Source organism: Erpetoichthys calabaricus, chromosome 4, assembly GCF_900747795.2.
Source record: "Erpetoichthys calabaricus chromosome 4, fErpCal1.3, whole genome shotgun sequence".
NCBI classification, from domain to species: domain Eukaryota; kingdom Metazoa; phylum Chordata; class Cladistia; order Polypteriformes; family Polypteridae; genus Erpetoichthys; species Erpetoichthys calabaricus.
In genome coordinates this window covers 180677413-180694577 of record NC_041397.2, presented here as the reverse complement: position 1 = coordinate 180694577, position 17165 = coordinate 180677413, and the positions used below count along the sequence as shown (strand labels likewise).

Genomic DNA, 17165 nt, shown 5'->3' with positions numbered 1-17165 from the left:
GAAGCTACCCAGCTTACTTTTCTTTCTCTCTCTCTTGCGCTGACTATCTGTGATCCTGACGTAGGGGGTGTGAGCAGGGGGGCTGTTCGCACACCTAGACGATACGGACGCTCGTCTAAAAATGCTGAAAGATTATCTTCACTTTGCTACCTTCTGTGTGCAGCTTTTAAGTATGCTGCACGGTGCTTCGCATACTTAAAAGCTCAAAGGGCACGTATTGATTTTTTTTATCTGTCTCTCTCTCTCTCACTCTCACTCTCTCTCTGCTCCTGACGGAGGGGGTGTGAGCTGCCGCCTTCAACAGCTTTGTGCCGCGGTGCTTCGCATACTTAAAAGCAAACAGCCCTATTGATTTATTTGCTCCTTTGAAGAGGAAGATATGTTTGCATTCTTTTAATTGTGAGACTGAACTGTCATCTCTGTCTTGTCATGGAGCACAGTTTAAACTTTTGAAAAAGAGACAAATGTTTGTTTGCAATGTTTGAATAACGTTCCTGTCTCTCTACAACCTCCTGTGTTTCTGCGCAAATCTGTGACCCAAGCATGACAATATAAAAATAACCATATAAACATATGGTTTCTACTTCGCGGATTTTCTTATTTCGCGGGTGGCTCTGGAACGCAACCCCCGCGATGGAGGAGGGATTACTGTATACCGAACTATCAGTGAATGTAGACCCACTGAATTATTGGCATTTGTTGATCTGCAAATGGTGATTCTTTTTTATAACTAGCCATGCTAGCTGACTCAGTCTAAAGTCTCAAAAAACATGTGTTTGCAAACTAATTATGAAAATTAAAATTAGGCCACACGCCACTTTGCTTCTCATCTCTGAAGAAATTGCTTTTTATTTATTGCACCTTTCAGTTCTATATACGAGTTATTGCTAGGCCCAGATTTTTTTAAGTAAAGACCTGTTAATATACAGTAAATAGGAAGACAAAGGAAAAGGTACAACAATTAAGATAAAATATTAATTTTAATAACATTGCTTCTGCTATCAACTGCTAGGTGAAAAAAAAATGTTGACAGGTTTAGCTTTTAACTCTGTTGGTAAATTTTATACTTTTTGTATTCTTTGCACTGTAAAAAGAGAGACGTCATCTGCTAAGGTTGAAAGAGGAATATTACAGCTTGTGGGCATCAGACAGGTCAGAGGGCCTCAGACAGGTCAGATAAATAAAATGTCTTCAAAGCAGGGTGATTTATCTATTTTATTTATTTATTTATTTATTTTTAACTACAAAGATCACAGAAAATTGTCCTAACAGCCACTGCATTCAACTCAATTTGGTAGACAATATGACATTAAGACATTATTTAACAAGTGTGTTAAAATGTGCATTATATGAACAACAAACTAAAGTGATTAACTGCAGCAAATGCTCTTGGAAAGATTCAGGATACGAAGGCTACACAGATATACGTATCTCACAACCCTGAGTGTGAGCTCGGAATTCTGTGTAATTAAAGTTAAGCCCAAGTCAGACTCAGGGTGACACTTAACACTAGAATCCTGGCCCACCTTAAATCCCTTTGCACCTCTCCATCAGCGACTGCTGTTTTGTAAATGTGTCGATCACCAGAAGCAGCCTGCTGTCCCCCTACCAACCTCCCATTAACGGAAAAAAGTCCTCCCAGCTGAAGCCAAGGCTCCTTATCTGCGTGTGAGCTGCCTGAAGTTGTATAGGATAAATAATATATCATCATTTGGAATACATACATTTCATGTGTGTTCCGTGTCTACAACGAGCTGTGTAAATGTAGGATGAAATGCGAAGCAGGAATTGTTGAACACATAACTAAAAAAAGAAATAGTTTTCAGTAATAATTGACAAAATATAGACATGAAGTGTAAAATGTGTGAAGACTGAAGTCCAAATGTCAAATAAACACTTTTGCAAAATGTACATATAACACAAAACATTTTTATTCAAGAATATAACCGTGGAAAAAGAAATCGGGTCAGGGTATGACATTGATATACGATAGCTCAGGTGGTGCAGCGGGAAGAACTGCTGACTCATAATCAAGAGGTCCCCGGTTTGATTCCAAGTACGACCGTTTTGAGCAGTGAGCTGCTCTTATTGTTACTATTATAGAATAAAAACACACATCAGACGTTGCCATAGGTAGTGAAACTGATGCATATGACACTATACAAAATAACTCCAATGATAACACATTTGAATTTGGTTTCCTGAAGGTTCACCATTGTGCAAGTAGGTGAATGGCAAAGAGACAAAATAACTACAATCTAATAGACTAGAAATACATTAGCCCCTTAGGCACTGTTCACAATGCAGCAACTGTCATTCCTTGCAGCAGAAATGTGACAGTCACTTAGCCTTGCAATATGGTAGACTACAACATCACAAGGGGTGTGTTGATCATGTAGATCAGACAAAGTGTGTAAAGAAACACAATTCTACTATCCCGATTGTAACATTGGGCTGTGTGTTGGTAACTGTTTTAAAGCAAGTCACACAAAGGACATGTACTAAATCTGCACAGGTACGGTAGCGGACACCAGACATATATGTTTCCGGATGTATTTATGTTGGAAGTATTGATATTTACATGTTTCTGTTACAAGTAATACAAATTTTGACTAATTTTTTTGGGGGTAACGCTAAAGAGGTTAATAACTGAAAATTGTCATGGTGGCAGTGGGGCCAGCATTGAATGACGAGTCTGTATATTACAGAGCATACTACACATACAATCTAGCCACCAGGGGGGCAAACAAGTCCAACTTGGTAACAGTCCCAAGCTTGGACAAACAGAGATGGTCAGTGTCAGGAAAGGCATCCAGATGAAAAACTCAGCCAAAACTCTAAGGATGTTATTACTTGCTACCCTGTTTTTAAATGAATGTTTGTATAGGCAGAGAATAGACAACACTATACCCTATGCATATAAAAATATACTATATTAAAAGACGTCTTTTGTCCTTTATCTCAACTAATAAAACCCTTAAGAGCGCTTAATGAAACATAAATGGCTTACCATGGTCATTGTGTCTGGCTAAATCCTTCTGATCAATGTATAGGTCATGGTCAGTATCAAGTTCCCAAAATTTGCAATATATAACATAAAAATGCTCATAGGAAAAATATTCAGTCAGTTGATTTATATCATCTTCCTCTTCAAGTAATGCTACAGCCTGTAGAAGATAATTAATTTTTTATTACATAGTAAGGGTCCAACATTTATAATTGCTAATTATCATTCTTAATCTTATAAATGTGATATTTCAATTTATAGCATTACAATGAAATAGCTATTTTGTGTTACCACCTCAATATACTGTACTCTGTATACATACAGTATAGTAGAAACCTGCTTTAGCACTTTACTTAGCAAAAACTAAAAATATGAAATTCAGGATCAGTTGAAAGATGTAAAAATGTATTGTTTAAAGTAGTTTTTTTTCAGTAAACATAAGGTATAGTATTGATTAATAACTAAAAAAGTTAGAGTCCATATTTTTGCGATGCAGTAAATACTATAAATTACTCATGATAACTTAATTACAAAACAAATCTTTAGTGTAACACAGACATTTTGTTAATATTTCTTTAGAAACAAGTATTTATGAATAATCACCCAGTGATCGAATATAGCAGTGTTATGGGGAAAACCTGTAGCTATGCCAACATTCATTGACTGGGTGGGTTTATGGAAATGAAGGGCCACGTGAAAGGCAAACTGGTCCTAGGTGAGGGATGAGACAAAGTGCGGTTCAACAGACCTTCTATGTTGAATAAAAAATTTGGACGGCGTTTTCCCTCGCCCGGACGTGGGTCACCGGGGCCCCCCTCTGGAGCCAGGCCTGGAGGTGGGGCTTGATGGCAAGCGCCTGGTGGCCGGGCTTGCACCCATGGGGCTCAGCCCGAAGAGGCAACGTGGGTCCCCCTCCCATGGGCTCACCACCTATGGGAGGGGCCAAGGAGGTCGGGTGCAGTGCAAGTTGGGTGGGGGGCCGAAGGCAGGGGACCTTGGTGGTCCGATCCTCGGCTACAGAAGCTGGCTCTTGGAATGTGGAATGTCACCTCTCTGAAGGGGAAGGACCCTGAGCTAGTGTGCGAGGTTGAGAGGTTCTGGCTAGATATAGTCGGGCTCCCCTCGACGCACAGCTTGGACTCTGGAATCAATCTCCTTGAGAGGGGCTGGACTCTCTACCACTCTGGAATTGCCCCCGGTGGGAGGCTCCGAGCGGGTGTGGGCATACTTATTGCCCCCCGACTTGGAGCCTGTACATTGGGGTTTATCTCGGTGGACGAGAGGGTAGCCTCCCTCCGCCTTCGGGTGGGGGGGACGGGTCCCAACTGTTGTTTGTGTGTATGCACCAAACAGCAGTTCGGAGTACCCACCCTTTTTGGAGTCCCTGGTGGGGGTGCTAGAGGGCATATCTTCTGGGGACTCCCTCGTACTGCTGGGAGACTTCAATGCTCACGTGGGCAATTACAGTGAGACCTGGAAGGGTATGATTTGTCCTGTGGGACTTTGGAGGCAGCTAATAGGTACCAGCAGGCCAAGCGGAATGCAGCTTCGGTGGTTGCTGAGGCAAAAACACGGGCATGAGAGGAGTTTGGGGAGGCCATGGAGAACGACTTTCGGATGGTTTCGAGGAGATTCTGGTCCACCGTCCGGCGTCTCAGGAGGGGGAAGCAGTGCAGTGTCAACACTGTATATGGTGGGGATGTTGCGCTGCTGACCTCGACTCAGGACATTGTGGGTTGGTGGGGGAAGTACTTCAAAGACCTCCACAATTCCACTAACATGCCTTCCAATGAGGAAACAGAGCTTGGGGACTCGGAGGTGGGCTCCCCCATCTCTGGGACTGAGGTCACCGAGGTGGTCAAAAAACTCCTTGGTGGCAGGGCCTCGGGGGTGGATGAGATACGCCCGGAGTTCCTCAAGGCTCTGGATGTTGTAGGGCTGTCTTGGTTGACACGTCTCTGCAACATCGCATGGACATCAGGGAGAGTGCCTCTGGTTTGGCAGACCGGGGTGGTGGTCCCGGACCGGAGGGTGTGTTCCAACTACAGAGGGATCACACTCCTCAGCCTCCCTGGAAAAGTCTATTCGGGGATTCTGGAGAGGAGGGTCCGTCGGATAGTCGCACCTCAGATTCAGGAGGAACAGTGTGGTTTTCGTCCTGGTTGCGGAACAGTGAACCAGCTCTACACCCTTAGCAGAGTCCTGGAGGGTGCATGGGAGTTCGCCCAATCAGTCTACATGTGTTTTGTGGACTTGGAAAAGGCGTTCGACCGTGTCCCTCGGGAAATCCTGTGGGGGGTGCTCCAGGAGTATGGGGTACCAAATCCCCTGATAAGGGCTGTTCGGTCCCAGTACAACCGGTGTCAGAGCTTGGTCTGCATTGCCGGCAGTAAGTCAAACCCATTTCCAGTGAGAGTTGGACTCCGCCAGGGCTGCCCTTTGTCACCGATTCTGTTCATAACGTTTATGGACAGAATTTCTAGGCGCAGCCAGGGTGTTGAGGAGGTCTGGTTTGGTGGACTCAGGATTGGGTCACTGCTTTTTGCAGATGGTGTTGTCCTGTTTGCTTCATCAGGCCGTGATCTTCAGCCCTTCTGGATCAGTTCGCAGCTGAGTGTGAAGCAGCTGGGATGGGAATCAGCACCTCCAAATCCAAGACCATGGTCCTCAGCTGGAATAGGGTGGAGTGCCCTCTCAGGGTTGGGAGCGAGATCCTTCCTCAAGTGGAGGAGTTCAAGTATCTCGGGGTCTTGTTCACGAGTGAGGGAAGAATGGAGCGTGAGATCGACAGGCGGATCGGTGCGGCATCCACAGTGATGCGGGCTCTGCAACAGTCTGTCATGGTAAAAAAGGAGCTGAGCCGTAAGGCAAAGCTCTCAATTTACCAGTCGATCTATGTTCCTACCCTCACCTATGGTCATGAGCTATGGGTAGTGACCGAAAGAACAAGATCGCGAATACAAGTGGCTGAAATGAGTTTCATCCGCAGGGTGTCTGGGCTCTCCCTTAAAGATAGGGTGAGAAGCTCAGTCATCCGGGAGGGGCTCGGAGTAGAGCCGCTGCTCCTCCGCATTGAGAGGAGTCAGATGAGGTGGCTCGGGCATCTGATCAGGATGCCTCCTGGACGCCTCCCTGGTGAGGTGTTCCCGGGGAAGACCCAGGACACGCTGGAGGGACTATGCCTCCTAGCTGGCCTGGGAATGCCTCGGGATTCTCCCAGAAGAGCTAGAAGAGCTGGGAAGTCTGGGCATCTCTGCTCAAGCTGCTGCCCCTGCGACCCGACCTCGGATAAGCGGAAGAGGATGGATGGAGGGCCACATGAACAGCACAACTGGCTAATAGCATGGACAGACCAGTAAAGATGGGGTGGTGTCCTGGACAGGAAAAAAAAAGGGACTGCATCATGTTTGGTGTGGAAAGTAAGGTGTCAAATAGTAGGAGAAAGAAATACATACTTAGCAAGAGCACTTAAAACTTGAGTGCAAGTGCCAGAAGCAGTGGCTATGAGATTTGGTGGTGCTTTGCTTGAAGTAAAAAGGAAGAAAATGTGGTGTTCTTGAATCCAGCACAAGCAGGGACCAACAGCTTTGTTTAAGTTTAACAGGTCTAGCTATGTACATCACTAACTCCACCATAAGCAACTGAAAAAGTCTTTTTACATCACAAACATTATGCATTTTTATCATTTTCTTCATCTGTATGTATCCAGAGGGGATATCTGTGTTTCTGTGTACCCCTGGTAAAATCACTTATACCCTGGATTGTTTCTTGTAAGGATGAATGTACTGTTTTGTGCCTGCCTGTCGTGTGAATAGTGGTGGATAAGTTGTCGTGTGTCTTCGGAGAGAGCGCTCACAGAATTCTCACCCCTGGCCACTCAGGACTACCAGTAGGATTGTTTAATTCATTTCTTATAGAAGCTATTCCCAAGATTGTCATCATCATCTTTACTCCATATCATTTTATCCATTTCTACTGCTTTGGAAACTGTGTTAAGGACATTGTTGTGAGTGTTTATTGTTTGGGGCTGATTGTTGTGTGTAATATTTGTATCGCAGAAGGGGAGGGTTGTCTGATTTGTGTTGTTTATATTTGATTTTCCACTTAATATATTATTTAATGATTTGTTTGAATCATGAATGTCTGTGAGTATGTGCGGGTTGGGCCAAGGTTGGGTGCATTCCTGGAATCCCCACGGAAAAAATAAATAAATCACTGTCCTATCGACGGTGTGAATCTGAGCAACACCAGACCGCTACAATATATCACATTCCATCCCACAAATGTGCGGTTTCAGGGGATCCTTAAAACGGGCAGACCAGACCAAAGAATTCCAACTTGTGCATCCACAGTGAGTGATCACTTTAAAGACAGCAAGCTGCCTAAAAGAGTGAGAAACCCTGGGCACTTGGCATCTGCAAACACCACAGTGGCAAATACTGGTGTTCTTCTTATTGAAACTTTGCTCTCAACACACTGATCAGTCTTGCCTTCTCTCAGATACAGTGCACACCTGTTAAACAAACTAAAATCATAAATCTCATATATCCACTGCTGCAAATGCGAGTGTCTGACAGCTTTCTTGTGTTGTGAAGCATGCTAGAATAAATTAAAAAGAAAAAAGTGACTGCTGTAGTGTGACCAGAAATTTCTGCAAATGTTTATTTGTATTGAAGATGTGCCCTGCCAATCGGTGATGGATAATATTATCGACCATCAACTCAGCCTAACCAGGTAACACAGCTAGTTAAAAGCAAAACCACCAAATAAAATGTCAAATGCAAGATTAAGAAGTTAATATAAACACAACTTAAGAGTTATGTTGCATAGACATGTAAAAGCATTAAATGTTACAATTTTAGAATACATTGAAGTCATGGAGCATTTAGAAGGTAACCGTTTTTTTTTTTTTTTTTTAACATGTTGTTGTCATCCAGCTCTATACCCTTAGCAGGGTCCTGGAGGGTGCATGGGAGTTTGCCCAACCAGTCTACATGTGTTTTGTGGACTTGGAAAAGGCATTCGACCGTGTCCCTCGGGGAATCCTGTGGGGGGTACTCCGAGAGTATGGGGTACCAGCCCCCTTGATAAGGGCTGTTCGGTCCCTGTACGATCGTTGCCAGAGCCTGGTCCGCATTGCCGGCAGTAAGTCGAACCCGTTTCCAGTGAGAGTTGGACTCCGCCAGGGCTGCCCTTTGTCACCGATTCTGTTCATAACTTTTATGGACAGAATTTCTAGGCGCAGCCAGGGCGTTGAGGGGGTCCAGTTTGGTGGGCTCAGGATTGGGTCACTGCTTTTTGCAGATGATGTTGTCCTGTTTGCTTCATCAGGCCGTGATCTTCAGCTCTCTCTGGATCGGTTCGCAGCCAAGTGTGAAGCGGCTGGGATGAGAATCAGCACCTCCAAATCTGAGACCATGGTCCTCAGCCGGAAAAGGGTGGAGTGCCCTCTCAGGGTTGGTAGCGAGATCCTGCCCCAAGTGGAGGAGCTCAAGTATCTCGGGGTCTTGTTCACGAGTGAGGGAAGAATGGAGCGTGAGATCGACAGGCGGATCGGTGCGGCATCCGCAGTAATGCGGGCGTTGCATCGGTCTGTCGTGGTGAAAAAGGAGCTGAGCCGCAAGGCGAAGCTCTCAATTTACCAGTCAATCTATGTTCCTAACCTCACCTATGGTCATGAGCTATGGGTAGTGACCGAAACAACGAGATCGCGAATACAAGCAGCTGAAATGAGTTTCCTCTGCAGGGTGTCTGGGCTTTCCCTTAAAGATAGGGTGAGAAGCTCAGTCATCCGGGAGGGGCTCAGAGTAGAGCCGCTGCTCCTCCGCATCGAGAGGAGTCAGATGAGGTGGCTCGGGCATCTGATCAGGATGCCTCCTGGACGCCTCCCTGGTGAGGTGTTCCGGGCACGTCTAACCGGGAGGAGGCCCCGGGGAAGACCCAGGACACGCTGGAGGGACTATGTCTCTCGACTGTCCTGGGAACGCCTGGGGATTCTCCCGGAAGAGCTAGAAGAAGTGGCCGGGGAGAGGGAAGTCTGGGCATCTCTGCTCAAGCTGCTGCCCCTGTGACCCGACCTCGGATAAGCAGGAGACAATGGATGGATGGATGGATGGATGTTGTTGTCATTGCATCCTTTTTATATGCTGCTATAATATGCATACAGCTCCAACAAATCAAAAAGATGGTCATTGTTGACATCAGTTTTAAGCCTTACCTTTGACAATGCTGGAGCAGTAAAAGGAATGCATTAATCAACGCTTCTTGTGATTAAGAATTGATTAAGATTAAGAACAGTAACTAATTGTAATCATAATCAATATGATATTAATTATGGACAACTGTGCAGCCCTATTATACATTATTATTTCTGGTAATTTACAAAACAGTTCCTTTGCAGCCATAAATTACCTGTTTCTTTTTAACACAAAGTAAAAAAACACCTGTAAATATCTACTGTATATTTAAGGTTTTCACCCTGATGTTAGCTTACTGTGCCATGAAATGGAATAAACATGCCTATACTAAAACAGGATAGTGGATAATTACAGATTTTTGTCCAGTATCTCTCTATTATAAAAAAAAAATCTTGGAAACCTTGGAAGGAGACAAGACATGATTTTCTCAGACACTTTAACGTCCCGCGAGACAAGGCAGTGAGACAAAAAGGACAGCTGCTGTACAGGCTTTAAAATGATCGAAGCGCTGCGTGACATGCAGATCAAGCAGCACGGCAGCAGCAGCTGATCAAGCACAGAGGAGATTAAAAAAAAAATGTATTTGTTTCCCATTGTATCACCATTTTAGAGGGGGTTTCAGAAGAGCGACCGCATCTCCTTAGTGTGTGTTCAGCAAACTTCTTCACAATGCAAGCGGCAGAGACAAAGTGGCTGGCACGTAGTGCGCCCCAGGGATGTGGCGAGTGATGCAAGCAGGGGGCAAAGCCCCATACTTACTTCTAAAAGTATAAATGAAAAGTGATGTAGTACTTATTAAATTATACTTTTCTTTTCTGCAGATATGTAGTCCATTGCAGGATTTGAATGGGGAGGTAGAGACTTTTTTGTACTTTTGCCACAACTATTATTTATGGTAAGATGCAAATGCATACTTCTATAAAATCTAAGAAATGTAAATTACACAAACCTGTAAGAAAGTACTTTTTCTGAGTTCTGAAATTGTAATTCTTCCACTCCATGATCGATTTACATTATAAAATATCCTCTGAATAACCTATATAAAAAATACAAAATTAAATAGATAAAGTCATTGAACAAAGCAAGTACAGAGATGTCATCTGCATCTACTTTTCTGAATTATTTCTTGAGTTAGGTCATACTTCTATTCACATACGGACAACTACAACTACCAAGCAGTATGCAAAATACATTTCCTATGCCAATTTCTTTAGACGTTAAACATTTGTATAAAAAGTCAAAGAAACTACATATTTATTATTAGTACTTACTGTGGTAATGTATCGAGAATGAAAATCTGAAGCCTCTCTTAGAAATGTGAGACCACTATGTGTATTTACCACATCCTGAAAACAGGCAAATAAAGAGAAGAAAATCATTTATAAAGACATAAAACCATTCAATGATACACTGCCTTTGACTTTATACATTACTGCATTTTTACAGTTAATTTGATAATATTATTTTATAGACTATACTGGATGACAAATTATATTCAAGTTTGGTATTTTTTTTCATTTTTTTCAGCAAGATGATTACATTTTTAATACAATAATGAAAATGTTAGTCTGTGTTTATGAGGTCAGTCCATTTGAAGGGACTGAATTAAGGTCAGCTTTTGGATCATTTTCTTAGACAATCAGGACAAATTTAGTTCAGCCCTGTCATAAAAATCCACACACTTTGGTACTTGCTATTGGAGAGAAGCTGTCAGCACATGGGTTTAAGATGCACTTCATGCTACAATCAAAAATAATTACTAATCACCACAGGAAAACAACTGATGTTTATCAATCTGGAAATGGTCACAAGGCCATTTCAAATGATTTTGGGCTTCATAGTCAGAATTATACTGTACAAAGAGAAAGTTTGGGAGAATAGGTCAGTCTTCTAAGAAGTAGTTGTTCTGTCAGAACAGCTCAGTTTTTGACAAAATACACCTAGAATATTCCCAACAGTTTTGAACTATTTTTTTAATTATGAGTTAAAAATGTACTTTTTTGCTGTAACAAGCTGCATTATGTTTGAGAAAACAAAACATTGTATTCCATGGCAAGAAACTCTGTTACACTTTTAGAAGAAAATTGCATGTTGCAGATTGCATGCTCCCCCAGTGTCTTGCGGCCAATGATTGCTGTGACAGGCTTCAGCTGGCCTGCAACCTCACACTGATTAAGTGGGTTCTGAAGAAAAATAAAAATCCATACAAGTGGCTGCTTTCAGTTTTTTGCATTAATTTCATTCCCACTTTGATATAATGCAAAGCTGATAATCAAGTCACCAAAGCTCTTGTTATCATGTTACAGCAGTAGTATCACTGGCTTTACTGGATTTTTGACATCAGAATTAACAACTCCAAATAAATTCCACTACTCTGTATGGTAGGCCTGATATTTAGATGGCCTGCTAATGGGGTCAAAGATAAATAATTTTGCTTTTTTCCTCATATCATTTCATTATGTTGAAACTATGCAGTTTAATATCACTAATATATTAACTATTTGGAATAAACCTATGTTTTGTTAGTTTAAGCATGAAGATTTCAGGCAGGCTCTTGTTCCGAGTATAGCATTTCATTCATTTTCTGCACAGTACACAAAAGGCTAAAATGTTTGTTCCTTGTCCCTTGCTCACATTCTCAATTTCTTGTACATACATCATCTAAGCCACATGCTGCTTTTCTGGACAGGTTGTATAGCTAGGTGTGAAAACCAAAGCGACAGAATAAATCCCCCATGTGTTACTAACAGTAATATTCTTTGTTTTTGCATACTTTACACAATAAATGGACTCACACATTAAGACAAAATTAAATATGACCACGCATTGCAGTTTTTAAAATTATTACTTTCTTGATTCAAAGAGCAGTTATCCAACACCCCTATCAGCAAAAATGTAAATTCCCCTTAGTGTTTCAACACTTGGTTGCAGCACCTTTAGTAGCAATACTTGCAACTAACCACTTCCTATAATTTGATATCAATCTTTCACATTGTTGAGGAATTTCAGCCCACTTTACTTGTTCACTTTTCTTTGTAGAACTGCTTTAATTCAGACACACTGGTAGGCTGTGAGTGAGAACTTCTCGTTTCAGGTTCTGCCACAGAATCTCTAGTGGTTTTGAATCAGGACTTTGATTAGGCCACTCTAAAACTTAAATATTGATTGAATCTGCTTTGTTGGGCTCTGTCTCATTTTGTCCCTGCTTTCTTCTTTAACATTTTTTTTTTTTTTTCAATTTTTTTTCCTAGTTTGACTATGAAGTAATTTGTTGTATAAATTCAACTTGATTGCAATGTTATCTCCATCAAATCAAATCAAAAAAATAAAATAAACAAACGAATGTTGTTTCTTCTGAGCCATTCAACTACAAACATTCTATTGCGTTTTTGCTCATTGTCTTGCTGTATAATTACACTTCAGTTTCAGGTCACAAACAGATGACTTTCTTGTAGAATATTCTGGTAAACCCCCAAATTCATGGTTCCTTCAATAATGGCAAGTCTTCCAGGTCTTGAAATAAAAAGTAGCCCCATATTATCCCACTACCACCTCATATTTTAACATAGGCATGATGGTTCTTATTGTTGAATCTTTTACAAACTTTATGCCAGACACAGTGGGACATGCATCATCAAAAGAGTTCTACTTTTGACTAGTCTGTCCACTGAGAATTCAAAAAGGTTTGGAGATCATTAAGGTTCTTCTTCGCAAATGCAAGACAAGCACTGATAGTAATCCTGGCTAGCAGGGGTTTCCACTTTGCCACTTTCCCATGAATCCAATTTTCCCTAAGTTTTGTCATGTAGCCATGAACATTGGCATTAGATGATGGCTGGATAGGACTGCAGTTCTACATATTTTTCTGGGATCTTCTGGACATGTTGAACGAGTTTCTGCTGTGCCTTTGGGATCATTTTAGCAGGCCAATCTTTCCTGAGAAAATTCACCACTGTTCCAAATGTTCTCCATTTAGAGATGATGGCTCTCACTGTGGTGTGATGAAATCACAGAGACTTAGAAATGGCTTTGTAACCACTTCCTGATAGGTGAGTTTCAACAACTTTTTTCCTAATCTCTTGTAAAATTTCCCTTAATCAAACCATAGTATTCTTCTAGAAATCTTGTGGTGATGACTACAAAGTCAGGGTAAAAGTCAATATATGGTAAGGTATGGATTTAATATGGATGGCTGCAATCAGGTCTGAATGTGCTCAGTCATCCATCCATCCATCCATTTTCTAACCCGCTGAATCCGAACACAGAGTCACGGGGGTCTGCTGGAGCCAATCCCAGCCAACACAGGGCACAAGGCAGAAAACAATTCTGGGCAGGGTGCCAACCCACCGCAGTGTGCTCAGTCAGTTGAGTCTTATTATCAATTAACTTAGGTCAGTTGTTTAAATGAGTAACTAAAGGGGAAATTACTTTTTCAAATGGGAAATAGAGGTGTTTGATAACTTTACTACTTAAATACTGTAGGTTAAGTAGCAATTTCAGAAATGGTGTTATATGTTTACTCTGGTTCCTTCATCTAATATGACATTTTGTGGAAAGATGTGAAGCCACTCACTGTGGCAAATAAACTAAAATAGGTAATAATCAGGGAGTAAATATTTTTTCCACAGAACAGTGCTGTACACAGATAATATATTTTGTGACAACTTTTATATATATATAAAAAAAAAAACTACAACTTTAAACAGTCGGAATGCAAACATTACTGAAATATCTGTAGATATCCCGCAATTTCTCAAAATAGGGTAGAGCAATCTCTAAAGAATTCACATTATCAAAAAAATGGTATGAATGAAAAGAAAAATCTGAGATGTATCATAGCAGCAGAAGAATATAACATTCCCATGACACATTTTGGTCAGTTTTAAATGTTTATAATTAACTGTAATAGGAATGTAGCTTTTATTGTAAATGAACCATTGATAAAAAAAAGTCTTGTGAAAGTGACATAAAACTAAGTTGCCGAGAAAAAGAAGACAAAGAGCAGTTAACAGAAATGTGGTGCTTCATTACATAAATGAAACAGCAGACTGCAACAGCTGTAATGGCAAATGGGTATTTGTGGAACTCAAGTCATAAATATATTAAGGAGCCTCAGTATGTTCATTTTCATATCCATTCGTACATTTATAAGTATGATCATAATAATAAAATGTGACCAGCTCTTACAAGAGTTCTTTAACCAACCTGCTTTATCCATAACAGGGTCACAAGAAGCCAGTGCCTAGCTTAGCAACAGCAGCAAAAATAAAGTCAGAAATATTGACCTTAATTGTGAATTGACAGAAGCTGAAAAACACACTGAGGAACTCATAAAATTGCTTCAGTTTCACCTAAGGCAAAGCCAAGTATAGCAGGTGAGTTTATGTGGCTGACAACTAACAAGAAACAAACAGATCAACGTTTTCCCTTCTACAAATAACTGGGCAGCTGTGCAAGTATGTCAGTCCTGTCTACATGTATTTTGTGAACTTGGAAAAGACTTATCACAGATATCCTGAAGCTGATACAAGACAAATAATTACCTCCTGTCTCTGTCTCTATATGTGCCTACATTTGTAAAGCAAACATAATATATTTATTCTTGACAATAAGCTGAATTCACTGGAAGCAAGAAGAATCTATTGAATGTTGAAATCTTCTCCCATCTTTTGCAGTTTTCATGGACAGGAAGGCTTGAGCAGTTTTTTTTTTTTTTTTTACGTGATCCATAGAAATGATAATTGTTGCTCTATAAAAGCAAGCTGAATTAAATAGGAAATTAAAACAGCAGTACAAAAAATACATGTACAAACCCAGCACAACATCCAGGGCACAAAATATATATGTTAAAAAAGGCATGTTTTTCGGCAGTCCTTTACTGTAGCTTCAGTGGTCTGAGTTTAGGTTATCCAATATCACCAACCTATGGGAACCAAAGCAGCAACTCCAATGCAAATGCTACAAGAGAATCTGGGTGAAACTAAGCAGTGATTTTAAGTAAGCACAAGTTTAACTAAAACAAAATGAACTGTGCCCTTGGAGGAAAAGGGATAAAAGCATTCTGAGGCATGCTCCACCTGGGGAGGTCCATAAAAAGAGTAATGCATGTTGAGAACTGCTGTCACATTAAGTGTTGAAGTATCTGTACTTTATGTAGTTTTCCCCCAAACTCTGCATCATATTCTAGCTCTAATCATATTTAATTAATTCAGGTGTCTCCATTGACATTGCACAATTCTTAGTAATATTTGTTTTGTGAATAGGGCTAATACTAAAATGAGAAACTCTTTTAAAGGAACATTCACTACAAGGTTTCTCCAAATGTAATAAAATAAAAACTACACTTTGCTTTTAAAATGCTGCAAAGAAAAACAAATCAACATTTCAATTATGAAAGTACTAGAAATGTTGCTTATAAGCTGGATGTTTAACTGCACAAACTTCCATCCTGCTCACAGCTCTTGGGAGAAACAGAAATGCACAGTGGTGGCAAAAATAAATATGAAGAAAGACACTTCTATTTCAATAAACATATTAATTAAACTTACGATTTACGTGCCTAGCTACAAAATCTGTTACATTGTTTTATCAAGTGAATGTGACAGTAGAAGAAAAATTTTGTCTTTTTCAAATTTGTGCTTTACAGAGTAACCTGCAAAGGAGTCAAAAAGTAACAATCTTGACAATTAAAAACTCTTCTATATTGGTAATTAAATGTTATAAAGTAGTTTTTAAACTCTGTAAGGTGGTAATTATGTGTTTTACTTTAGAATGTAACCAATTAAAAACAAAGCATAAAATCCCAAAGATTAATTTACAGTATCTGTGTTGTTAGCCAACCCTGTCTTATTAGATACGGTCAAATTTCCTACTTAAAAAATGCTTTCCAAACTTAAAAAGTATATAGTAAAAAAATAAAATTTTTAATTAAAAACAAGCCCTGTTGGTAAAGCCAATCCTGCTGTCCAATCTGAAAGACCACTTCATAGTTTAAGAAATAAAATTAATGAAAGGATTTACAAGCAAAGAAATTCATCTCATAAGTGAACACATATTTGTGTTAATTTTGTCAATTATTAATAATTTCTTAGTGTGAATATAGCAAATACCGGGATCCCCACTGTGGCTCACTCCCAGAGAAAATGTGACAGATTTTCAAGGAATTTTGACTGCTGATGTTGGAGTAATTTTTAGTAATTGAGAATGCAAAAGATTACACTGGTTTCAAATTCGAGATTAGGAAAAAAGATAATACATGTTTTCCACATTAACATCCAAACAAAAACAGACAGTGGGAAATAACAGGTGCATACAGTAATTAGGCGAGGTGTCCGATTTAAAACAGAAGTTGCTTGGAACAAAAACATACAGCCATACAGAGATTAAAAACCACTGGCCTAAGTGTACGTCACTTTACACACTACATACAAATTAATATACAGACAATTTACACAGGGATTGCTACAAAGTACAGTCACACAAAAGTACTACATGTGGGAATATTTCATAAAGGTACCTGAACCTCTTTGGTTATATATACTGCATGATATTTTTATACCACAATTTAAAAAATTTATTCTGTTTTTTTTTTTTTTTTTTTTTTTTTTAATCTTTAATATTTGTTTTATCTATTTGGTTTATGGTTCCTTAACCTAACCTATAGCCACATACCTATCTATTGTGAAGAAATACAAATTAGCAGAGAAACAAATATACCTGAAGAAATGGTATAAAATCTTCTTGTTCTAGGTAGAGACAGCATGGTTTCGCCAAAAGGTGAACAAATCTTGCAGCATCATCGTGGCATGTCTGGATTGTCCTGCACAATAATTGAAAGCAGTACTTCAATATTAAGATGTCACTTATGAAATACCCATAAAATACAGATAAACATGAAACATGAATTACAACATATTCATAATATAAGATAATCAGAGTATATGGATAAAATTTGCTTTAAT

General features: G+C 40.2%; 1 protein-coding gene across 2 annotated transcripts in view; it reads right to left on the bottom strand.

Moving 5' to 3' along the window:
* The window catches only part of ppp2r3b (protein phosphatase 2, regulatory subunit B'', beta), a 149170-nt gene that overhangs the window by 12465 nt on the left and 119540 nt on the right, over nt 1-17165 (bottom strand). For both annotated transcript variants that reach the window (XM_028799997.2, XM_028799998.2), the window contains 4 exons: nt 16921-17023; nt 10476-10550; nt 10154-10240; nt 3011-3167 (listed from right to left, as the gene is read on the bottom strand). In XM_028799997.2, the coding sequence (XP_028655830.1) occupies nt 3011-3167; nt 10154-10240; nt 10476-10550; nt 16921-17023 (422 nt within the window). The remainder of the gene's footprint in view (nt 1-3010; nt 3168-10153; nt 10241-10475; nt 10551-16920; nt 17024-17165) is intronic.